Source organism: Theropithecus gelada, chromosome 8, assembly GCF_003255815.1.
Source record: "Theropithecus gelada isolate Dixy chromosome 8, Tgel_1.0, whole genome shotgun sequence".
In the NCBI taxonomy this organism is placed as follows: Eukaryota; Metazoa; Chordata; class Mammalia; order Primates; family Cercopithecidae; genus Theropithecus; species Theropithecus gelada.
The window spans coordinates 114,663,853-114,690,807 of NC_037676.1; the positions used below are offsets into that span (position 1 = coordinate 114,663,853).

Here is a 26,955-nt window from a genome sequence, read left to right on the forward strand (position 1 = left end):
GAGAAATAGAAACTCTTACATGCTATTGGTGGGAATGCAAAATGGTGCAGCCACTATGGAAAATAGTATGAAGTTTCCTCAAAAAAAGTTAAAAATGGAACTATTTTACAATCCAATAATCCCATTTCTAGATATTTATCCTAAATAATTAAAATGAGGATCTTGAGGAGGTATTAGTACTCCTAAGTTCGTTGCAACATTATTCACAATAGCCAAGATGTTGAAAACAACTTAATTGTCTAATGACAGATTAAGAAAATATGGCAAAGACACACAATGAATACTATTTGGTCTTTAAAAGAAGGATTCTGCAATATTCAGCAACATGAGTGAACCTTGAGGACATTATGCTAAGTAAAATAAGATAGTCACAGAAATACAACTACTGCATGATTTCACTTATATGAGGTATCTAAAATAGTCAAATTAATAGAATCAGAGTGTGAAATGTTTTTTTTCCAGGGGCTTGGGGGAAATGGGATATAAGAGTTACTAATCAACTGGCATAGTGTTTCAATTTAGCAATATAAGTAAGCTTTAGGGACCTGCTATACAGAGTTGTACCTAGGCCAAAATTTTGCTTAAAAAGTAGATCTTGTGTTAATTGTTCTTATCACAGTAAAATAAATTGAAATAAAAATAATGTGGCTATTGAAAGTACTCTAAAATGATTAAAACATATTTAATATATCAGGTAGTTTAAAATGATGAAGATGTATTTAATGCATTATTATGGCTTCAAATAACCATTCAATTATAATTCATATTTGGCATATATTAATAAAACTGCCTTCTTCACTAGCCTATAAAATGTAAACATGATACACAAAATAATAGTGTTTCACTTAATTCAATATTTTACTAATTTCTGTTCACACAGCTATAAATGATCAGTGCATGATTTTCTCTCTTAAAGTTTTATCACTTACCTAAATAAGTTTTATTGAAATGGGATCATGGCTACTCCCTGCTTCTTAAAAAAAAAAAAATGTTTCTGGATGTATGAAATTCTTGGATTTACAAATAGTAATTTAAAAACTACTCTGGATCATTTTCTGCTATTTGTTTTGGTTTCGTTTCAACTTTCACAGGGATTGGTTTTCGTAGAATCCTTGCTGATCTCTGCTTGGGTGTTTCTTTACAGCACCTTCAGTAGAACTGACTTTCCTTTTGGACATCTTAGTGGATATCAGCTTTCTTAAGAAATAAATGTTCAGTACATACTTTTTCATTAAACATTTACTTTTAAAAATCTCATTGCTGCCATAAAGGTCTATTGCAAGATAATTAAAAAATGTTCATGATAAAGTAATTTGTTCCAAATTTACACAATAAAATAAACAGCATATATACAGCATGAGTATTCAGACTACATTTTGTAGGTCTGTAGATCAACTGCTCAGTCTGTATTTCTACACATACTTCAAGAAGACATGTTTCTCATATTTCCACCTAATCTTGCCAATTCATGGCCTGGCAGTCTTATGTATCATTCAAACCACAATACATACAGTAGCATAACTATCTGTTTATACAAAATATCAGGGCAACAATGTGAAATGCTCCTCCTAGCCAGGCACGGTGGCTCAGGCCTGTAATCCCAGCACTTTGGGGGGCTGAGGTGGGTGGATCACAAGGTCAGGAGATCGAGACTACCCTGGCTAACATGGTAAAACCCCGTCTCTACTAAAAATACAAAAAATTAGCTGGGCATGGGGGTACATGCCTGTAATCCCAGCTACTCAGGAGGCTGAGACAGGAGAATTGCTTGAACCTGGGAGGCATAGGTTGCAGTGAGCCAAGATCGTGCCACTGCACTCCAGCCTGGGTGACACAGCGAGATTCCATCTCAAAAAATAAATAATAAAAATAAATAAATAAATGCTCCTCCCACCACCATCTAGGGTCAGAATGGGTGACCTGTTCAGTCTAAGAATGTTTCATTTTATCTATAAGTGTCCTACATGCTATCCATGAAAGGTAAGTGTTAATTACCTAGCATCTGGAAAAAGTTGAGAAATAGATACAAGTTATTATGGCAAAAAAACACAACTACTTTTGCACCAACCTAATAGTATTTGTCTTTCAGATGTAACCATACATTATAATTACTGAGCACTGCAGACTTATGTCACAAAGCAGAGATCTAATAAATACACTGAGGCTTATTTTAATGAACCATTAATAGTCATATTTTGTTAAAAAGGGAAAATACAGGATAAATGTCAAAACAGTCAGAATGCCAGGACAACAGACATAAATGAGGACTGTCCTGAGCAAACCAGGGAAGAGCAGTACATATGTGGAAATAAGTAATTCTGTCTAGTAGTTCATTGCTACTAGAAGTAGCATTTAACCTAGGCCCTGGAAAATGACTAAAAATGTACAAATTTTGAATGTAGGCACAAGGGTTTCAGGAATATGGAAGAGAGTTTGCAAAGCAGTAGAAATGTGCAATGATATTGTCCTTTCAGAACAATTTAATTAGACCTCTGGATGTATATAAATGAATAGTGAGGAGTGAAGCTGGCAGGCAGGTTGGGGCATATTCTGGAGGCTTTAAATATTATGCCAAAGTTTTGAGTTTAGATCTGTGTGGCCATTAAATAATTTTCAACAGAGAAGTGATGTCTAATTTTGTATTTTGGAAAGATCAATCAGGCAGAAATGTGGAGAAAAGTTTGGTTGGAGGGATAAAGAAATGAGGGGCTAGTCGACTGTTGGAGCAGTGCAGGGAACAATAAGGATGAGAACAAAGGCAGGGGCACCAAGCAATCGGTTAAAGCTGGGGAACTTCAACCTCTCATGGCTAAGGGATCTATTTGCTTGAGATTTTTTCAGCAATATTAGCTATGGGCCTCAGCATTTTGTATTACCCAGCAGGGGAAGATTCTTAACAGAGAAGTCAAAGAGTGAAGAGCATAGAAAATGCTCTGTCAAAATCTACTATTCTGTGGGCAAATGACAGCATGATACCCAATGATATCCTCCCTGGGGAACTAAAGTGGAATGAGACAGGCAAATTAAAATGTAAGCAGAGGATATAGAAGCTGACTGCCGAGAAGTGAGGACAGCACATACGACAGCATGAAGTGGCAATGTTAGACTTAAGTAGCTCTGATTAAGCAAAAGTGCCTTGCAGACAATAACACCAAGAGATAAAGCAACAGACTCTACAAAGGATGAATGGATCATGAAATAAAAGTCATGAGGCTGCCGATAGTGGCTTGATGATTATAAAGTTGGTCTATGACCTACATTTCTGTTAAATTCACTTTGCACCAAGTTTGGGGAAATACGTATCACCTGTTATATTCATTGGTGAAGACTGTTCTGCTACTATTGCCTGATTTATTATTTTTAATTAATTATTTTGACTTTCAATGGACAGCTATTTGCTCAAAAGAAGAATGGAATTAAATTGTACTCATCGAGGAAAGGGGGCTCAAATAAAATCTGACAATTAAAATGACAATACTTCCTGATTGTGTAGGAGCATCCTGGTTTGTGCCTATTGCTGAGCTTAGTTTTTATTAGCACTTGCTTTTGATCTCTGAAATACCTTAAGTCTGGATAGTAAATTATATTATTACCCTGTACAAAATTTTTGTTCTATATAGACATTTAAAGAGACAAAGGTGTTCATGATATTAATATATTTGGGGGAGCAAAGGCATCATAATAAAAATACCACTACCAGCCTGGCCAACATAGTGAGACCTCATCTCCACACACACAAAAAAATAAAAATTAGTGAAGCGTGGTGCACACCTGTAGTTCTAGCTACACAGGGGGCTGAGGTAAGAAGATCGCTTGAGCTCAGGAGGTTGAGGTTGCAGTGAGCTGTGATTGTGCCACTGCACTGCACCCTGGCTGATAGAGCAAGACCTTGTCTCAAACAAAAACAAACAAACAAACAAACAAAAAACAACCAAAAAACTTCTAGAACAATGAATTGCTACATTGTTTATACTGATCTTCATTTGGAGAAAAAGAAATACAACCAGTGGAAAGACTCTTTCGCATGAGCTAGAATAGTAAGAAAATACTTTACTGAAAAGGGATCTTGGCACAGAACCTGGAAGGATGAGCAGAATTTAAGCACAAGGGAGCAGAAGTAACACTAAAGCAAAAAGAAGGTTTGGTGATGGAAAGCAGCAGAGAGACAGAGAGAGAGACAGTTTGTGTGTGGGGGTGTGTGTGTGTGTATGAAATTAAGAGTTGCTTGAGTTAATGAAAACATGAGTTTGAGAATTAATTGGTGATAAATATGTTTAATACCTGGTTCTTAATAGACTCTCCTAGGCTGAATGAGTGAAATGGATGAACATATGAGCTAGTGGATAGGATGAAATAGATTTATCTAGGGAAGAAGAATGTAGGTAAGGCACTGAAGTGGCAAACATGAACCCATGAGCCAAGTTTGACCCACAGTAGTTGTTTAGTGGCCTATAGTCCATTTACATTCTCTTTAATATTACTTGTATACTTTAGAAACTAGACGACTTTAGATAAAATTTCTTATTTGAAATTCCACTTTAAAAATTTCCTGTCTTCCTACAGGGCAAAATGCCTACAGCCAGAGAGGGCATCTGTCCATTTCAAATGGGCATGTATGTACTCCAGCTTTCCCTCATTTCTTCTCACTTTTTCACTTATATTTCATCTCCTTTTTCAGATTGGTACCTTTGATGTGGTGCTGGGAATGATAATCCGGAAACCAAACTGATTAAAATGTAGAACTCCATTGCGACTAATAATATATAACTGAAAACTTTCTATTCCCTCTGGCATAATTAATGCATGTATCTAGAATAATAATACTGTAATAATAACTGCTAAGCATTTAGTATGTACAAAGCATGATATTAATCTCCTTTCAGACATATGAGTTTGAGTTATCACTCCAGGCATCTGCTAGTTGTATGATCTTGAACAAATTAACTGACTTTCTGAACATTAACGTATTTCTTTGGGCAATGAGAATGATAACCATATCTTATATGGCTTTTGTGAGAATTAAATGAGATTATGTATATAAAGCATTTAACTTAATTCTTGGCACCCATCGAGACTTCATTCATGAAAAGAATATTTTCCCATTTGAAATCTGAACACTTGAAAAGCTATGTAAGCATATATTCTGGAAAAGATCTCTAACCAAGAGGCTAATTTTTCATTCACAATATAGTAATCATCAATGTAACTTTATTTCAATAGGTTGGTTTTAAGGCTCAGATCAAATTTCTATCCATCTTAAAAGAATCTTACGAAGGTAGAGTTATTAAAGTTCTAGTATGAAATATATTGTTTCCATAACTTTAATGTGCCCTACAAATATAATCAATATAAAAATGTACTGCTAATTTCACAGATTATCTACAATAAAAATTCCCAGAAATGCATGTGAAATAGCATGTTTCCACTTAACCAGATAAGATTGAGTGCAAAGTGTAAATTGCATTTGTAAACACTGAGCCTGAGACACCTTTTCATATTACTGTATGCAGATATTTAATCGCAATAACAATTTAAGTGGAAAACACTATGTATTACTGATCTAAAGTAAAAGTAGGAATTGTTTGTTGCTAAACTAAAATAGAAATAACTAAAATTAAACCACTCTCTGACAAATTGTTCCCACTTAAAAAAATATAAACAGTAGAGATTAGAATATACAAATATGAAGAATATTTTATTGGTAAATATTTTCTAATTGGGAGAAATTTATATTCACCTATTATATGATTATTTTCTTACTTTAGTCCCTTTTCTCAAAATACGTATTTAAAGTGCAAATTTAAAGATATTAACTTTTCAGTTTATACCTCCCTTTCACATGAGCTTGGGTCATACAGTACAAAATAATTCATTTGTGTTAATAGGCCAAATAATTGTTTTCCATAAACAAAAAGTCAGCCAAGAGAATTGTTTGACTGTATAATTGTTTACCTAAAATGGTATATTTTGTTGGCACTGGTTTCAAAAGTCCTTCATGCTTTTTAAAATTATTTGTATTATTTATTTTCAAGACATTTCAATGTTACATTTATTTATGTAAAAATAATAGTTCATTAGGTACCAGCTATCTACTCAATACCAAATACTGTGCACACATGATTCTGTTACATTTAATAACTTATTTATGAGATGAGAATTGTTATTCCTATGTCAATTAGAAAACCCAGTATCGGGTCACTAGGTAAGGTGCCGAAAATTAGCAGTTAGTAAGGAGCCAGAATTTGAATTCTGACACATTTGAAGAGTACTGGTTTGCACTCTCATAGTTGATCATAGAAACGTTGATACATTTCTGTTAATAGGACTTTTTAAGACTATACAGATAAAAAATCTATTAGATAATTTTCTCAAAGAGATAATGTGTATTAAAAAGTTAAAATAATATTTTAAAATTTTAAGATCGTATTCATTTTATCCATCAACTAAACTAACATTTCTTTTACAGAACACATGTATTTAGTCACTTAGCAGTGCCATGAGAAGAAAAAAATTAACAAGACAAGAACACTGGTAATTACTTACAAGGAATGCTATTTCATTGTCATATTATTGTTATAGAAAATCTTTAATTTAAAAGCTGTATGAAATATTTTGTCAAAGATATCTGCGAATATATAATTAAGATATTTAAAGAATAAAATAACAGTAAAAATGTAGGGTTGTATTTTTTTTGTAATAGCAAGTATTCATTTCCTTCCTCATCTGCGAAACTTCATATTTTAAAACTTTCACTTTTACAGTATTTCCAGATTATAAGCTTTTGTGATGTAATTTTTTTAGCTGAGTAATTTTAACACCACTTTTACTTTAAGAATAAATGGTTTTACAAGTGGAGAGAAGTTTCAATAATTAATATTCAGAGTTAATTGTATTACCTTTTTCCCATGTATATTTTACCTTTGCTGCAGAGATACAGGAACAGCAGAAGCATAAATATTTAAAATTATTAAAATTTTAAAGTTAAAAATTTGAACAGTCAAGTTAACATGACTATTTACATCACCTTCCTATTTTGCAGTAAGAAACGTTTTGAAAGAACTTACTTGAAAACTGAATTGCAAATCCAGATTTGCTAATATAAAAATCCGTGTCAAACTGGATGGTTACTATGTTGAGGGTGCTATGAATTCCTTCAGGAATAAGAGATCCACTAATTTCCTTTAAAAGCATCTCATTTTCTGGTGGACCATCCCAGACTCGGAGTATATCATGTGATGCTTCCGTATCAAAAGCAAGAAACTGCAAGCTGTGGGAGAACCATATTTCTCTGTTTACTTTAAACAAGGATTCAATTTTAAATAAAAAATAGAGCAAATGTGCATTGTGCCTTTTATTAGATATTCTTTTTTGCTATGTGATAAAAATGAATTATGTAAACAGCATATATTCTTAATATATTTTTCTTGAGAAGTATACTTTGTTTCTTTAAAATATTATTAAATACACCATTACATCACCTTTGCAAATTGTAGAAACTTCAGGCGTACATTCTTTCTTGTGTTCACGAATTTAACTGGGGCAACAGCAGGGGACATTTATAGACAATCTTCTACATGTTAGGCACTGTGCAAAATGCATTACATATATTTTGTTTAATTGTTATAATGACCCAATGAAGTAGGAATAATTTTTATCTCGATTTTACAAATATGGCAAATGGAGTTTAGATAAATGAAATAATTGCCCAAAGAGTGGCATAATCACAAATTGATCTCAAGTTATCTGATTCTACAGTGCACACTTTTATCACAGTTCTATGTTAAATCTATTGTGTTTTATGTTTAATCTAGACAAAATTAGAATCGGGTACTTTTTGTGCTTGGTGCAAAATTTAGAAATCTAATTATATCAACATGCTCAACTCTACATACAATACATTTATGTTTGATACATGAATCATTACAGCTTTAAATTTGGGCTGCAATTTAATATCAAGCAATGTTTAATTTTTAGAAACTGCAGAATTCTCTTGAATTTATTACTTCAAGTTTAATAATTCTAATATTTATATAAAGCAAGGCATGACTTAGACTAAAGAAAAATAAACTGAGGATGATACAGTGTAGTATGTTTTGAGTTTGCACATTGCCTTGCAAAAGTAATGTACCAACTCATCCATCAATGCATAGGAGTGTACCACCTAGAAGCTTGTCTGAAGTTCCATTTTATATAAATAGAATTTATATTACTACTTTATGTAAGTGTAATTCTCAATTTTTAAAGTTATTGTTTGTTATTGAAAACACACTAAGTAGCTCATATGTCAAGGATGATTCTAGCCAAAGCTGCATAGCAAGGCTGGGACTGAGAGCCTGTGATAGCTATGAAAGTCAGACTGGTGTTGATTTCAGTTACTTATATCTAAAAGGCAGCAGCAATGTGAAGAACTCTGCAGAAAAGGGAAATCTAACATGATTACAGGGGCAGAGAGCAGGTGTTTCACAAATGTGTTTAGGGACAAGGACAACAGGAAATGGTATTCAGTCCCCTTCTATTCTTATTTCTCCTAATTGTTAATGAGGTTGCACTAGGGTAATAATCTGCATAACTCTGTATATCAGTCAAAATGGGCCAGGAGTAGTGGCTCACACCTGTAATCCTAGCACTCTGGGAGGCAGGGGAATTGCTTGAGCTCAACATTCTGAGATCAGCCTGGTCAACATAGTAAGATCTCGTTTCTACAAAATACTTAAAAATTAGCCTAGCCTGGTAGCACATGACTGTATTCCCACCTACTGGGGAGGCTGGGGTGGGAAGATGATTTGAGCTAGGAGGAGGAGGTTGCAGTGAGCTACTGCCTTACAGTCTGGGTGACAGAGAGAGATTCTGCCTCAAGAAAAAAAAAAAAAATGAAACAAATGGATATTAATTTTATATAGGGGTTGGTCAGGTACTTCAGATGCCCTAGTAATGTTGAGAAAATGTAATTCATTTACCTGACAATATTTCCAGGATCTACCTCAATCATCCACATGCAACGCAGATTATTGTCATATGGAAAAGGATAGCCAGGAGATAAGATTCTTCCTGATGATTCTCCTTTAAAACGACCTCCACATTCAGCTGATAAAAAATAATAAAAATTTAAGCCACAATTTAATGCCAATCTTTTCAAAACAATTACAAATTTCTCATGAGTGTACAAAAGAATACTAATTTCCTTTCTTTAAAGTATATATTTGTATAAACTTTTAAAGTATTAATTGAAGCAAGAATATATAATGCAATCAAGTAATAATAGAGTCTCAAGTTAGATCACAGAAAAGACAATAAAACAGAAACCTACTTATACAATTAAAAAAAAGACACACTCAAAACTTCTGAGATAGGATTCCAAACATTTTAAGATGTGTTGTTAAATAACGATAATTTTAAAAGGGAAACAGATGGCAAGTCGCTCACTGCTAGCGAATTGCAGGCTGAATTATTCACCATCTTTCTACCCCACCTTTGAGAAAAACTAATCTTTACTGCAGTCCCTCAGGCCTTCTAAATTTCATTGTCCTTTTATTTCCCCTTTAAATCATTTTAAACCCTTTCCCTTTTACTCTCCCAAAAGTCAAAGTGACATTTTTTATTAGATTCCTTACTTTAGTAAAATCTAGTTAGGTTTTGATTTAATATGGTCTCTAATTTTTATAAAAATTATGAAACTAAGAACGTAAGTATTATCATGCAATATAATTAAAATTTTATATTTTAGGGGATTCCTTCTCCATTTTAATACTATTTAATACTATTGTGATAACTAGAGTGATTTTACATCAGTGAACAACCTAGAAAGAGTCTCTGTACTAGAAAAGAGAGAACTAAGTATTTTGGTTAGCATATTGCTCTACATCTTTAAACCCTAGAAAAAAGGAAAACACTGTGGAATGCTTTATACATTTGAATCTTTGGTGATACTTCTTGTTATTAGGCACTTGTGTATGAGAAACCTCCCCTTATGGCCTTCCCAGCTCCGTTTGTCAGAGTTTTTAACACAAGTTACTCCATTTTGATTCTGACAACTTTCCTATTATCTTAGATTAAATAACTGAATTAAACTTTTTATTTTTGGTAATGATTATTATTAATATTATTAGACCAAAGAAGGTCAAAGCAGGAAAATTTTAGCATTTGAAAGAGACCTAATAACACTAGAATCTAATGGCTCAAATTTGTAGGCTGCATATATGTTAACTTGTTTCAAAAATTTTAGATACTATATTGCACCACACTGTGATGGATAGTTTTATGTGTCAACTTGACTGGGCTATTAGCGCCAGTTACTTAATTAAATACTTATCTAGGTATGAAGCTATTTTATAGATATGGATAACATCTACACTCAGTTGACTTGTAGGCCTCATTCAATAAATTTGAAGACCTTAAGAGCACAATTAAGTTTCCTGGGGGGTGGAAAAAAAGAAATTCTTTCTCAAAGTTTCAGCAACTCTGGCCTCAGTTTCTAAGCTATTAACTTGCCCTATGGATTTTGGACTTATCAACCCCCCACCATTGCATGATTCAGTTCCTTAAATTAAATAAAACTCTATAGATAGATAGATGGATAGGGAAGATGGAGAGAGAGAAAAAAAGAGAGAGACAGAGACAGAGAGAAAGAGAGATATCCTATTGGTGCTGTTTCTCTGGAGAACCCTGACTGATATACCCATGGAGGGCTAAGGGAATATTATCTTTTATTGCAACATTAATTTAATCTAATTCATAATAACACCCTCGGGAGATTTTTAAATTAAAAAGATATTAGTATTTAAGATGTTATCACCATTTATGGTTTTTCATTTTTTTTCTAACAAAAATCCTGTTGGACAATCTGTAAACATAATTGTATTAATTCACTTTTCATCATTTATTTATGATTTATCACTGTTTGGGACATACATTTAATTTAAGAACAGAGTTGATACTTGTTCTTCTAGATTAATTTATAGTCAATTGTAGTATTTTGTACTATATTGCATCCTGAACTTAAATATAGCTGTTTCCCCCCAAATTTCTTTGTTGTAAAATATTGCTTGGCATTTTGACCTCAAAAGAGCCAGTGTCATATGCTGTAGTACTGGAGTTCATATTCTGAGTAAAACTTATGTTTGCAGAATAAAATGAAATACGGTGTTTAAAGAAGAGATACAGGTTAAATCCTTCCAGCTATGGTGCATCAAAAACTAATTTTTGTTTGATCAACGAATTAGCTTCAGAAACATAATTACCTACAAATAATCCAAATAATTAAGAAAAGTTTCCTTATTTGACTGAGGCTAAGACATAGTTGTAGTAGATATTTAAGGTTAATGAGCACAGGATATTATAACCATAGGCCAAGTGTTAAAGCTATTAATCACTGCCAGTAGAGAACACCATCTAAAATAGAATTTCATCTTCGGTTATCATCAAATTATTCAGTATCACTCAACATATGTCCAACTGTTTATAGCTGCTAAATTTATTTGATCATCTATCATTAGAATTTTATTTAAAAAGATAGATTACCCTACCCATGAAATCTTGCACAATATCAAGTCAAAATGTTTTGATTTTGAGTATTCGTAAACATAAAATGCATTGATTTGTTGCAAACATAATTAAAACCTTCTGGTCTCAGACTAAATGTCCTTCCATTTGTATAAAATCTTTCCAAAAAGTAGAGAATGTCTTCAACTTGATTCAACACATGTAAATATATATATATACATTTAATGTATTTGTGGTTTTAATTTTAAAAATAGCATAGCCAGTCAATATTTATATGTTTATGGTATTGTGCTATTAAACTCTTAATGCTTTTCTGAACATATTTCATAATCACATCAGAGAGAATTAATCAGTAGTACATTTTTCTCATAACCAGTGACAATGGGCTGATTATTGATCATATTCCAGGTTTTGGCAATTTAATTTGATTATTATTTTAGGTATCGCCCTCACAATCTGTCCAAAATTCAGATGCCGTCTGAAAGAAAGAACTGTGATTGCATTTTAGTTAAATAAAAACACGTTTGTTTTCTGCATGAATCAATGTTTTAATAAACCAACAGAGGTCTCATAGCATCAAAAGCACTACACAATTAGTTACAAGGCCTATAATAACTAGAATTTCGTATTTTCTATTTGTATTCTAGCAAGTTTTATGGCAATTCCTATGTTGACCATATCAAAAAAAAATGATAGAAATATTCTACTTTTGTCAAAAGGTTCAGGTCTTAAAAGGTAAGTCAAATTGCACATTAAATATGTGCGGTTTTTTGTATATCAATTATACCTCAATACAACTGCTAAAAATAAAAGATTTGAGTCAATTTTATCCATGTAGGCATGACACAGAATGGATTTCTGCCTCTATAAATGCCATCAAAAAAGAAAAGCTGAAGAATCACTGCATATTTGTTCCCTGCTGGAGAGTTAGTGTTTTGCTACAAAGTTGTTTTCCTTTGTTGTCCTAGTATTCCAATCTCACACCTATTTGGTCTTTGGAGCAGAAAAGAAAAAAGAGAAAAAGAGAGGTCTCTATCCACACCTGTCAATATTTGTCTATCTACCTTCCTGCCTACCCATCTATGCATTAACTAATCTGCAAGATGGTAGGAATAAAACGGTATCCCAGCTATGTAAAGAAGACAAAAAATGATCGTTCTTTAGCTTCATAAAGGCAATATATCTTATGTTACTCTCACATTCCTTTTCCTATTGAAATTGGTTGTTATGCTGTACATGCATGAGAAAAGAGAATAGGTTACTGTTTTCTCTAATCCACCTTGATTCCACAATGTGTAATACTTTTGTAAATTAAAAATCTGGCCAATGCAATTCAATAAATGTGAGTGATTAAAATTCTTAACATTTTAGTAACGAGTTCAATTTTATGTCAAGGTAGCAGAAATAAAGTGACTTCGAAGAGACCATATTGTCCCCCACAAACTATAAGATTATGGGAGGAATAATGAATAAAGTTATGAAAAGTATCTTTTCATTTTCCATTAATTTTCTTTTGACAAATTGAAGCTATGAGTTCATTAATTTCCTTATATAAAGTGTTAGTTGTAGGAGAACAGAGAGAATTTCTTAAAAATGCAAAGAATTTGATAAAGTTTTCACAGAAATATTCAGTGAAAATCTATGAGAGTATCCTACCAATACAGGAAGGCAGAGGATAGTCCCATGCCCTTCTCTCCCCTGTCATGCACTTGAGAAGGCTACTTCCGTGGAGAGTGTAGCCTGGATTGCATCCGTAAATGATGGTGCTACCAGCAAAGTGGCCTTGGTCACTGATCTTGTATCCAAATTGTGGAATGCCAGGATCTTCACAGTGTGAGAGTTCAAAACCTGGGAGAAAAATATAAATTGATTAAAGGCAAAATTTAGGAGGAGAATTTAAATCTATACAAATCATTCCTTTCCTTTATTATTTTTGATGATTACATACTTATTCCTAGTCATATTACCTATCATACAACAACCACGCAGACCTTTTTTTCTTGAAAATTAAAATTTGTTGTGTTTTTGAAGTTTATCAGTGATACCCCATAGTCTATATAATTACATGGCTTGTGGTATTAAGCTTCCTGTTTGTTTCAAGTGATTTAGAATTGATAGTAGATTCTGAGTGATACTGTGATATAAGAAGAAGTGTATATTTGTCCTTTATCCTTGATTCCTGGCACAGAGCTCCTAAAACTCTTGGAATTTCTTGAGTGATAAGGGTGAGAGTACAGTTTTTGCTATTTATAATAAGTCATCCATACCTGAGTTTCTAAAATGAAGTTCTTCCTGGAGGATGGGGGCTGATCGCCAGAGAAACCCATCATATGATTAGAAGGTTGTGTTGGAACTTTTCATAGCCAGGTCATATACATACATCTCCATGGAGGGGAGAAGAACTGAAGGTTGAGTCAATTACTGAGGATCAATGATTTAATCAATTATGCCTATGTAATAAGATATCCGTAACAATCTTAGACAGAGGGGTTCTAAGAGTTTTCAGATTCATGAACACCTCCACGTGCTAGAAGGGTGATATACCCCAAATCCCCACTCCATGGGGACAGAAGCTCCTGCACTTGGGATACTTCTGGACCTCAGCTATGTACCTCTTCCTTTGGTAGCTCTCCGTTTGTATCCTTTATAATAAACCAATAAAGGTAAGTAAATGTTTCTCTGAGTTTTGTGAGTATTCTAGCAAATTACCATACTCAAGGAGGAAGTTATGGGAATCCCCAATTTGTAGCTGATCAGTCAGAAATACAAGAGGCCCAGCTTTTCAGTTAGCATCTGAAGTGTTGACATTCTTGTGGGATTGAGACCCTAAACTGTGGGGTCTACGCTAACTGCAAGTAGTGTTAGAATTGAATTGAATTACCAGACATCAAGTTGGTTTCAAGGGTTGGCTCTCAGAATAATACACCCCAAAGTATGCACTTTGGCATGTTGAGTGCTTTGAACGAAAAGAGATTAGAAGACCTCAGAAGCAATGTCTCTGACCTTCTGCACTCCTGCCCCTTGCCCCTTTCTCTCTCCCAAAGCTAGTCATACAAGCCAGAATTCTTCTTCTCCAAGGTGAATCATAAAAACTAGAAAACTTCTCCACCAAAGTGAACCACAGAACCTAGAAAGGTCACTTTCTTCCTTCTCTCTAGAAAACCCTCATTCCATAGGGATCCTCTCCCATACCCTGGAAAGGAAAGCTACATAAAGAGGTCAAGAAGAATTTGAATAAATAGGCTTACTGGGTTTCCCCTTCTCAATCTATTACTGACAGATTATATCTTTTACGACCAGTTACATTTCTATATAGCTGTCCATTCATCACTGAACCACAGCATACAAACAGACAGTTTTACAGGGTTCTTTAGGTCTTTATTTCTAAAGGCTCCCATGTCATAGAAAACCACGATTCAATAAATTTGTTATGCTTTTGTCTTGTTAACTTATCTGTTGTTATAGGAATATCAGCATGACACGTATGAGGGTGACCAAAGGCATCACAGCTTTCTATCCCTATACCAGAGAGTTGGATAATTGGTTAGTGTGAGGAAGAAACATACATATATGGTGTCAGAAGGGTTGTGAGCAGAGAATTGGGTTTTGCATCACTGATCAAATAACTACTAAGATCATACCATCAAAATTTTAAAATTAAGACAAAATATGTGAAATAATAACTAGTCAAGTAATAAATATGTCAATTGCAAATATAACCAGACTGCTTCAGTTGTATAACCTTAGAAGAAAGTGAATACTCTCATATTTAAAATATACTTTATTGAGCTAATATACTAATCAGCTTGATGAACTCTAAATTTTTACATTCTACTTTCTCCAGAAAAAGCATAATTCTTAGAAATTCTCACAGGAAAAAAATAGAAAAAAATAGAGGCTTCCCACATGTTGTCATTCTGAGATGTAGAGATAATATTTTTGTGTTTCTACAGGGTTAGGGCTTTCTGAATGAATTTGCTAAAAACTGAGATCCTGGGCTAACAGCAACACTTGAGAAGTTAATTTACAACTGTATGAATAGTGAGAAAACTCCAGAGAAATTTACTTAACTGTGAGGAAGGTTTATGTTTACATTTCAATGAAGAATGAGGCCCAGAAATTTACAGAAATCTCTAGGTTATAAAAGTTGGAGATATGGGAGATTAATATGTCCCTTAGATAGGTACATTTACATTACAAAAGGTTAGAGTAAAAATGCCTGATCCTTTCCATATAGTCTCCAAGGAGCATACTTTTTTCTCCCACCTTCCAGGAGAGGAGAGGGAGAAAGCAGCAGAATAAACTCATTTACTTTTCTTCCTTTGTCTATGAAGTCCCTAGCCACTTCTGTAGATTTTTTCATTAGGTATTCATCGTGTTGCCACAGGAGTAAGGACTGGGTAAAAGGAGAGCTGACACAGACATCATCATCATCATTATATTACTTAATAAGGATCTACCTTCATCCTGAATATCTCATTTGCATATTCAAGGTAAAATTAATAAAGGTGAATGCTAAAAACCCCAACAGTCACAACACAACATGATTAAGATTCTGAAGGAACTAGAAAAGGACACTTCAAAAGATAAACCAAACCCGGTATGAATAAATCATAATCTAAGCTGCTCTAGCTATATAGTTTCTTCTGTTTTTAATATTTTACAAAATATAAAAATGCAGGGTAAATGATGTCATAAATGCACCAAGGACAATTAGGTGAAAACTTATATCAGTTACAACTTCTGAGATTAGAAAACCTTTAAGAATATTCTAGATAGTTTTATGAATGAGGAAAATCACTTAAGACAAAAATGTGGGACAAAAAAATTTTCTTGTGTCCTAAATTATATGGTGATCAAAAAGGGATCTACATCACTTTTATAGACATAGATTCTTGACCAAATTAATCTAGATTTGAATTAGAAAGCAAAACAGTGTATATTAGCTCACTTGTGTTAAATCACTAATTTGCATCATTGACTTTCTAGATTGTCACAACATAAAGTCACAAGAATTTGTATAGTTCTAAGAACTAAGTTTATCCTATTATTTCTGTGATTTGAGAGAAACATTATCTCTCAGAGAACATTAGGAGTCTTTCCTAGTCTCTGTTAAGGGGTCTTAGTCACTTCCTCCTCTGTTAAACCATAGAATTATTTGTACATTTGAATTCATTTGCAATGATTTGTTTATTTTCCTTGTTTTCGTATAGTTGAAATTCTTTCCTTTTTTTCCCCTCCCTCTCACAGTACCTATGTAGCACAAATCCTGGCACAGGTTAGATGTTCAGTAATGCTCAATAATGTTCATTAGTGAATGTGGATTCTTAGACACAATTATTTCTAGGACACAACTGAAAAATAAAGCAATGCTGATAAGAAACTGGAATTTGAGAGACAATTTTTAAAAACAATTTCAAGAATTTCCTGAATGTCTCAATTTATGACAGCCGCATCTGGGTGAACATGCAAATCGCTTCAGAGACATAGCCATAAAGAGGTTAGCAGTCATTAACTGAAATCATGACATATATAATCAAATGTAAAGAAAAACTAGTCAACCAGGTCAATCTCTCAAACACAGAAGAAACAGCAGAAGTAGTAACTTTAAAATTTCAGGACATATTACTTTGCATGGATCTGCATACTTAATATTACATTTAAAATGTCTTTGCTTAAAAATTACAAGTTTGCATTTCTTCTAGCAGACATAATATTCAGTTTATCATTCAAGATGCAATGTATTTTGAGTTTTACCATATATCATTTCTCAAAATAAAAATGGAAATTAAGCTCTGTTTTCAAGGTTTATTGCCAAATTCATCCTTCCTTAAATCTTGAATTTTCTGTAAATGTGGTTGTGAATTGCTGGTGATGAGGTAAAATGAATATATTCTTTGAACATTAAGATAATTTATAATATTTTGCATTATAGCTGAAAATGCACATGAACAATAGTATCTAAGCTACAAAGCACAACATAATTTAGTTCAAATTGGTGGAATTATTGTTGCTTATTCATAAATATGCAGAAATGTCTTATCTTTATGGAAACATTCAGCTGCTAGTCTTTTCATTGAAAAGCTCAAATACTTGAAACTGACAATTAAATAAAGATGTGTATGAAAAATCATATATGTTATAAATATTCACCACTGCTTGTGAAATTTTATACTCTGATGAAATGAAAATTTCTAGAACACAAATGAACTGATAATCCTCATTACCTAGATCTTTTTTATTTTCTGAATACCTTAAACTGAGATTTCATTCCTTTCCTGCCACCATGTAGCATATGTCTCCAAAGATATCTAATTTATTTGTAAGTTATTATTTGAAATCTACAAAAAAGGATAACAACAAATTCATCTACTAGCTCTATCAGATTCTATTTTTGTATCATAGTTGTGTCAGATTCATATCAATGTTAATTCAGATTAATATTCAGATTATCATTAATATTAATTCATTTTCACATTATTATTACAAAAGAAGTTAAAGATTCTTTTGTATTCTTCCCCAGTCTCTTTCTGTTTTTTCCCCACTGACAGCTAGCAAATATTCTAATTGAGTTTATTATTCTTGCACATATATTTTTATTACATATCTATACATCGATGAGCAACATACAGTGTTTTGCAAATGTTCACACATTTTATAAATAATATAATGGTTTTAAAAATTCTGTGGCTTCATATTTATTGCTCGATACTGCATTTTATCTTTATAATTATATACCCATGCATGCACACGCATGCACGCACACACATGCACACACATTTTATTTATTTTAACTACTCTGTGGTATTCCATTGGTGACATATTCCCAAACTAATTTATTTTGCAGCATTTATATTCCTTCCAATTTTTTACTGCTATGAAAATGCTATACTTTTATGTCTCCTTTTGCACATGTACAAGTGTTTTTATAGGGCATGCACCATTTAAAGACCTGAAGTTCATTTTGTCCTCAAGATTCAACCAAAATCTCCTAATCCATTAGTTAACTTCTGTCTGGGCTTACTAAAAGATACTTAGTAAAATTTTAACCTCAATATAATTTCTTTAAATTTGTTTATGAATAACTATGTGTTCACATAGAGTAATGTCATACCTTACTAGCAAAACACTACCAGTAATACAAATAATTTACATCATTTAAAAATAAAAGTGACATGTGAAAATTCATTTTTAAATGTAATAAAATATATTTTATGTAACTTAAAAAGACTTTTACTTGCTCTTTTTAAAAAATTCAGTTAAAATATAAATATATATTTTATAAGTTAAATTTCAGAGAATTTAATGGTCAATGAAGATATGTTAGTTTTACGCGTCAATAGTAAAGACTTCCAAATTGCTATATAAAAAAGAAATAGATTGTTAAAAAGGAAATTGGGAAAGTATGTTAGCTAAATACGTTAGAGAAATATGCTTGCCGAAACCATATATGTTAATAAAAGTTGATATAATGCAAGGAGACAAATGAATATTACATTATTCTGCAATAATTTTAATCTCTATAGCATTGTTGGTGAACTAAATTCACAATATTAGGCAAAATAATTTTTGGGAACTATATTTAATATTTGGTGATTAAATTCCATTTTGGCCATAAGTCTTGCAAGAAAATATCCTATTTTAAAATTCTTTATATTTAAATGAAGAGGTATTTAAAGCAGAATGTCAACTTTACCACCTCAAAATTCACAAACAGGAAATACTTCAAGATAACAAACAACAGCTGCAATAATCCTTTGTGATTGAGACATAATAAAGAATATTAAGGGAATAAAGAAAAAAATGCTGAAGAACAGTTACACTTTTTTCTCATTAATAGAACTAATAAAAACATATTTAATACACCATGTATTTCTCACTAATCAAACTATTAAAAAATCAAACTTTGAAGCTACAACTTTAGAAGAATGCTTTAAGAAAACAATCCCTTCTAGTTTTCAGTTTATGGAAGTTAAGTATTTAAGCAAAAAAGCTTGTGGAAATTATTACTATGCATTTCTGATTGCTTTCAGGAGTTAAGATAAAAGATTCTTTTTTTAAAAAACTGTGGATGCTTTTAGTACTACACATAAAGTTCTTACTAGAAAATATGTTACTGACAGACTGTCCTAAATTTTAATATGTTAAACATAAACTAGTAAGTAATATTAAATGTGCTAAGTTTGTGTCTTGTACATCATATATTTGTACCACATTCTAGGTTGGTGATGTTCATCTTTGACTGCATATTAAGTTGGTCAAAATCAATCAGCATTTGGCATTTGGCCTAAATCTATAGTTGATGTAATCTAAATATATCCAGAAATTGAATTTTATTAGATATTGCCAAATTACTCTTCTAGGTGACTACCAATTTACATTCCCCAAGTTTATAAGTTTCAATTTCTGCAAATTGTCATAAGTACTTGGTGTTGTACAGCTTTCTAATTTTTATTTTCTCTGCTACGGTGTCATAGCATCTTATTTAGGTTTCCATTTTCATTTCTTTTTTCTTTTCATGTCCGATGGGCAATGTGCAGATATTGTAACAAGATTTGAGGAAGGCACATCTCACACAAGTGTGAAAACCTAATCATCACACTTATAAACTAAAAAAAAAGAATTTTTCATTTCTTAATACCTATCAAGTTAAGCATTTTTTATTCTGCTGAACTTCCCTCTGCTGTGAAATTTGTTTTAGTCCATGGTTTTCTTTTAGGCCTTTTTTTTTTTTTTCCCCCCTTATTGATTTCTGGATTTTTTTTCTAGAGAGTGTATGTTTTCCATTATATAAATACTTCCTTTTCAAATGTTTCACCTTTGTTTACAGTGTCCCTTTCTATTGGGACACTGTAGATTTTCCTTTTTCCTTTCCTTCTTCCTTTCCTTTCTTCTTCCTTTCCTTCTTCCCGTCCTTCTTCCCTTCCTTCTCCCCTCTCCTCCCCTCCCCTCCTCTCTCCTCTCCTTTCCTTTCCTTTCCATTCCGTTCCGTTCCTTTTTTTTCTCCAAGATTTGGTCAGGACAACAGAAGCCACTTATGTACTGTGTGTAGCTAAGATTCAAAACAAGAAATTTGAGGCCTTGATGATTTTGGAAATGCAAAGGGTGTGAAAGTCAGAACACCACTGCTGGCTTTCAGGAAACTCAGCAGTTCAGGGAAACTGCTGCCACATACAACCACCTGCCAGCAACACACTCCTGCCTGTAGCTGCTGGTGGAAAATAATGGCTTCTCCATCAATCTCACCTTTCAGCTCTCACAGGTCTGTCTTTAATTGGCAGAATCTAAGCAGAGATATTTATTGGCAGAAGAATCTGAAAAATGTAGTTGCCAGATTTTTGGTTTCTACACTTCAAGGAGTGCTTAGAAGGTCAGAAATGCTACTCATTATTGATGAATTTTTGCTTGTGTATCTTATTTCAGAAATCTTCTTCTACCTTAAAGACACAGCTTTTCTAGGTCACACTTTTATTTTCTAAACATTTTAAAGTTTTGATATTTACATTTTAGGTCTTCAACTTGTCAGAAATTAATTTTATGTAACGTGTAAATTAGTAGGTCCTTAGATATGTAAGTTTAAATTTACCAAACATCTATGATGCAAAGGCTATGAAAACGATACTTTTATTATTCTAGTATGAAGAAATTTAATATTGTCTATGTAAATGACAATTAATAAACTTTTCTTTAGTATTTCAGTTAGAATATTTTGGACTATATCATGCAGCATTAATCAATACTTCCCTTATCACCCAATTTATTTTGGTATTTTAAAAATATAAGAAATGTCAAACATATCTGCTAACTGATTTATAGGACATAGAACCACATGGGGTGGCTTTATTGCTCCCTTGCAATTTACTTATTTTTTACTTTCATTTGCATTAGATGAGTTATATAGTAAGAATAAGGGTAGAGTGAATAAGTCATCTGATAATTTTTTATGATTTACATTGCCAACAACAAACCGGTAACTAAATTAAAGAGTAATTTGTTGTATATTCACAAGGCTAGTATGCAAGAAAAAGCATCACAAATTAGTTAATGCCCATCTTTAATTTGAATATAAAATTTGAAATGGCCATGCTTCATGTAGATTATTAAATGATTTCAAGCAACAAAACTGGAAGGCTGTGAACAATCAAATATATTTACAGTTTTCTCTTGGGATAATGAACATTTCTCCAGTGGGATTTTTTGTAAATTAAATGTGCAGAAGAGATAACAAGAAAACATCTGAGCCCAGAGTACTGCCTAATGGCTGGGCAACATGCATATTTAGCAGGTCAGCTTTTGATAAGACAATAGTATAGTCCATCAATAAGGTGCAATTTAGCTCTGTAAATAGATGGCTGTTAAAAATACTCAGTTACTTTTTACAAAATAAAAGTAGGATAACTACAAGTAAACAGGGCTAAAAGAATCTGTAATGAAGTAATCTTCAACAAGTAGCATTTAGAGACTTCATGAACAATATGAATGATAGCAGGACTAAGTCTTTCCCTAATAGTAAACGTAACGAACATGAAAACATTCAGATTCTCAAGAATAAAATGACAAAAGTTTCTATGGGAAGAATTGCACTAATATTATTTCTCTCTTTTTTCATTTTATTTTTTTTTACATTTACATAGACAGATTTAAAAATACATTAAATCTATAAAACTTCAAATATAAAGAACCAAATCTTGAGTTCAGAGCTAGTATAGCATAGTGGTTAGAAACATGGATTCTAGAGGCAGAGACTCTCAGTTCAGTTTCCATGTCTGTACTTATTAGCTATGTGACCTTGGCTGAGGAAGATAACTTTGCCATGCTTTTTATTTCCTCATTTTCTCCCTGGAAATAATAATATTATCTGCCTCTTTGGGATACCTTGCATCTGGTAGGTGGTAGATAAATGGTAGCTGTTATTATTTGTAACTTTTATATTGAACATTATGATAATGACTAAAGTATCTACGTGCCTTTTAAATAAAATCCAAGCCCGTACTATACTCCACCTCACCTCTGATGATATAGGAGTTAAGAAATTATTTAGACAGATAGTGGGGGTATGGGAGTTCTTAGTAAGTTTTTCCTTTTAATGAAAAGCAGCCACCAAGTCATTTTCTTTTCTTTTCTTTTTTTAAAATTATACTTTATGTTCTAGGGTACATGTGCACAACGTGCAGGTTTGTTATATGTGTATACATGTGCCATGTTGGTATGCTGCACCCATTAACTCATCATTTACGTTAGATATATCTCCCAATGCTATCCCTCCCACCTCCCCCAACCCGACAACAGGCCCGGTGTGTGATGTTCCCCTTCCTGTGTCCAAGTGATCTCATTGTTCAGTTCCCACCTATGAGTGACAACATGCGGTGTTTGGTTTTCTCTCCTTATTATAGTTTGCTCAGAATGATGGTTTCCAGCTGCATCCATGTCCCTACAAAGGACATTAACTCATCCTTTTTCTGGCTGCATAGTATTCCATGGTGTATATGTGCCACATTTTCTTAATCCAATCTGTCATTGATGGACATTTGGGTTGGTTCCAAGTCTTTACTATTGTGAATAGTGCCACAATAAACATACGTGTGCATGTGTCTTTATAGCAGCATGAGTTATAATCCTTTGGGTATATATCGAGTAATGGGATGGCTGGGTCAAATGATATTTCTAGATCCTTGAGGAATCACCACACTGTCTTCCACAATGGTTGAACTAGTTTACAGCCCCACCAACAGTGCAAAAGTGTTCCTATTTCTCCACATCCTCTCCAGCACCTGTTTTTTCCTGACTTTTTAATGATTGCCATTCTAACCAGTGTGAGATGGTATCTCATTGTGGTTTTGATTTGCATTTCTCCGATGGCTAGTGATGATGAGCATTTTTTCATGTGTCTGTTGGCTGCATAAATGTCTTCTTTTGAGAATTGCCTGTTCATATCCTTTGCCCACTTTTTGATGGGGTTGTTTGATTTTTTCTTGTAAATTTGTTTGAGTTCTTTGTAGGTTCTGGATATTAGCCCTTTGTCAGATGAGTAGATTGCAAATATTTTCTCCCATTCTGTAGGTTGCCTGTTCCCTCTGCTGGTAGTTTCTTTTGCTGTGCAGAAGCTCTTTAGTTTAATCCGATTCCATTTGTCAATTCTGGCTTTTGTTGCCATTGCTTTTGGTGTTTCAGACATGAGTCCTTGTCCATGCCTATGTCCTGAATGGTATTGCCTAGGTTTTCTTCTAGGGTTTTTATGGTTTTAGGTCTAACATTTAAGTCTCCAATACATCTTGAATTAATTTTTGTCATTTTCTTTTCTAACAGAGCAGCTTCTAAAATCAAGCTGCAAACATAGACAAGCAAGTTGGACACTTACATGGTGAATGCTGTCAGTTGTGCCAATAGAAAAAGGCTACTTGGGACTAGGCATGTTCAAAATGGTGGCTCCTTCTTCTCTTCTCTTTGCCAGCCATGCATACAGTAAGGAGAAGGCAACATGGTGCAGGCCAGGCAAAGATTCCATTTGCAAAATAAGATTAGGATGGGGCAGCCAGCTTCTGGTGTGTTATGTAAATATCATACCTGGTTCAACTAATCTTTGGGCCCTATGAAAATCAGACACCACCTCATAAGCCTGTCTATAAAATCTGGTGTACTCTGCTGTGGGCTGGAAGTCCCATTTGGGAACCCCTCTCTCTCACAAGAAAGACAGCTGTTCTCCTTGCTCTTTCTTTTGGTTATTAAACCTCAGCTCTTAAACCCACTTCTTGTGTCCTTGACCTCGATTCCCTTGTCATGAGATGACGAACCCCGGTTATTTGCTACTGCTAGTTTCCAACTTTATCTCTCATTTTGTCTCATTCTCCTTGCTCATTTAGCTACAGCCATAGAACTCAAGCTCAGGCTTCTTTTAGGCCTTTGTACTTGCTACTCCCTCCAACTAGAACCCTTTGCCTGTATGTGGTTATTCTTTCTTATCACTTAGGTATGAACTCAGATAATATCTGCTCTAAGATGTAGTCTGAACAAATTAGCTAAGTGGTCTCATCTGTACTATCTATCCCATTGCCCTGTTTTAAATTACTTCTAAATGTAGTTCTCTTACCTTTTGTTCATAACTTTATGTCTTGTCCCACTAAAAAGTTACTTTCTTATGGGAAGGAGCTTTCTCTTATTAATTGTTCTCTATATTCTCAATATATAATATTCCACTGGGAAAAGACAAAATGTAAAACAATGACCAGATTAATAATTTCAATAATAAATAAATTAGTGAATTTCAATAGAAGAGTAAAAGGGAAGATACGTCAGGTGACCAAGTAGAAATGATGTCTCTACAACTTAGCCTTTAGAGAGTAAAATACACCAGATTTAGAAATCATTTTTGAAATGTGTGTTGAGAGGTTGGAGGAATCTGGGCAGAATATCCTATTGGGTTTTGCTGAATTCTGTTATAGGATTATCCAGAACAGAGTGATGTTTTAGGAAGGATACTGTATTGTGATCTCAATTTCTGATCTGTTTTCCAACTCTAGAAGGAAGTAATAATTTTCTCTCACCCTACACCCTGTACTCTCTCAGAAGAACAGGTATGCCTTTATTGGTTCCTCCTCACAGGGAAATTAACAAGTAACTTGTGTCAGGTAAAGCACCTAACAGTATGTCTCATTTGAATATTCATTTGGGATGAGTTTCAGATTTCTCAAAGGCAAGAGTAAATGACAGTAATTGTTTTGAGAAGAATGAGGAAGATTGGCCTGACTCAATAAGGGAGTTGGATTCTGGGAAGTTAGAGGGATGAAAGAGCTGTGAAAGCCCCCAGAGGTCAAAAAATATCTAAGTGTATCTCACACGTTTTATATTCAACAGTATAGCTGTCCAAACTTTAATTGTCAGATCAAACTAGAGTTGACTGAGAAATTTATTTATTTGGGAGAAGAATATTTCCCCAAAAAGACTAAATGAGATTTTTCATGACAACTCTAAAGATGAAGACTGAACAGATTTAATTTGCTTTAGAAAAAAGAATGGGGCTGGTGTGGTGGCTCACACCTCTAATCCCAGCATTTTGGGAGGCCAAGACAGGTGGATCATTAGAGGTCAGGAGTTCGAGACCAGCCTGGCCAACATGGTGAAACACTGTCTCTACTAAAATACAAAAAATTAGCCAGGCATGTTTGTGGGCACCTGTAATCCCAACTACTTAAGAGATTGAGGCAGGAGAATTGCTTGAACCCAGAAGACAGAGGTTCCAGCCTGGGCAACAGAGCAAGAGACCAAAAAAAAAAAAAAAAAAAAAAGAAAGAAAAGAAAAAATGAAAAGGGAATGGGATATTTTCTGCCCCTCTAGTGTGGTATACGATTTTCATACTAGGTATGCATATAATTTATTTGTTGGTGGAAGGAGATTAGAGAAGCTCACAGTCTTCTTAGCATAGTAGAGCTAAAACTATTAATCATGAGTCAGCCATATACTTTTCCTTTATAAACACCCAAGAGTTTCTGGCCTTCCATGACACTATTAATCATAGAAGCAGGTATTAGTTCAGTATCTTTAACCTATTTTTTAAAAATACTGATTAAACTAGCTGTACATTGCAGTAAATACTGTAAGTTGTCTTCTCAATATCTCCCTTCTTCCTTGCTAACCACTCTGATTTTGTTCCCAGCTATAATCTAACTATATCCAGCAGTGAATCATGATAGTCTAAAGTTAAACTAATTATTTAGTCTTCCACATACTGAATATTCCAGGCTGCTTTGCTGGAAAGTTAAGGCAGAACCATATGGCCCAGTTTTGGATAGAGACATAAGAGGGTATCTTACAGGGATTCCCAGGAAAGATTTTGTATTTCTAATAAAAGGAGTCTATGTGGCTGGCACTACCCATTTTTCCTTTCTTCATGCCTTAAACATGCCCATAATTACAGTAGCCAAATTATGACTATGTTACCACAAACATGAAAATAAAAAGTGAACCCTCTAGACATGCCACAGCAGAAAGACAGGAGCAAAATCCTTGTTGATCTTGTTAAATAGTTGAATCAAGATCTACCTACTTTCTCACTCTTTACTTTTTCTTATATGAACAAAATAAACCCTGATTATTTAGGCCATGGTAAGGTTTTCCATCACTTAAAGCCAAAAGCAACATTTAAGTCACTGTGTGTACCAGGCCACTTGCTATACTTAGCAATTACATAATGAATGGATCAATAAGATAATTGAAATAAAATGCACTTTAAAGGTCTGTTCTAACATACTTTTTTCATTTTATCTCAGTCAAATGCAATCTTATCTACCCAAAACTGAAAACAATCAGAGAATGGCAAATGTTGCTAACTCAACAAAATAGATAATGGAATAGAAAGTGACTATCATTAAATAGTGCAGGTATCATTTGATAGGATGGCCAAAAAAAGTCTGCTTGTTCCCCCACTACAAATTGTGAGAAGCATCAAGATATGTGGTATT

At 33.5% G+C, this 26,955-nt stretch overlaps 1 protein-coding gene and 1 non-coding gene across 2 annotated transcripts in view; both read right to left on the minus strand.

Annotated features, from left to right (window-relative positions):
* The window catches only part of CSMD3 (CUB and Sushi multiple domains 3), a 1,234,679-nt gene that overhangs the window by 284,129 nt on the left and 923,595 nt on the right, over nucleotides 1-26,955 (minus strand). The window contains exons 25-27 of the mRNA XM_025394338.1: nucleotides 13,156-13,347; nucleotides 8,958-9,084; nucleotides 7,065-7,267 (exon numbers count right to left, since the gene is read on the minus strand). Coding sequence (XP_025250123.1) covers nucleotides 7,065-7,267; nucleotides 8,958-9,084; nucleotides 13,156-13,347 — 522 coding nt within the window. The remainder of the gene's footprint in view (nucleotides 1-7,064; nucleotides 7,268-8,957; nucleotides 9,085-13,155; nucleotides 13,348-26,955) is intronic.
* LOC112630898 lies at nucleotides 20,019-20,123 on the minus strand. The gene has a single exon (XR_003121022.1). It is a non-coding gene; the product is annotated as a small nucleolar RNA U13 (small nucleolar RNA).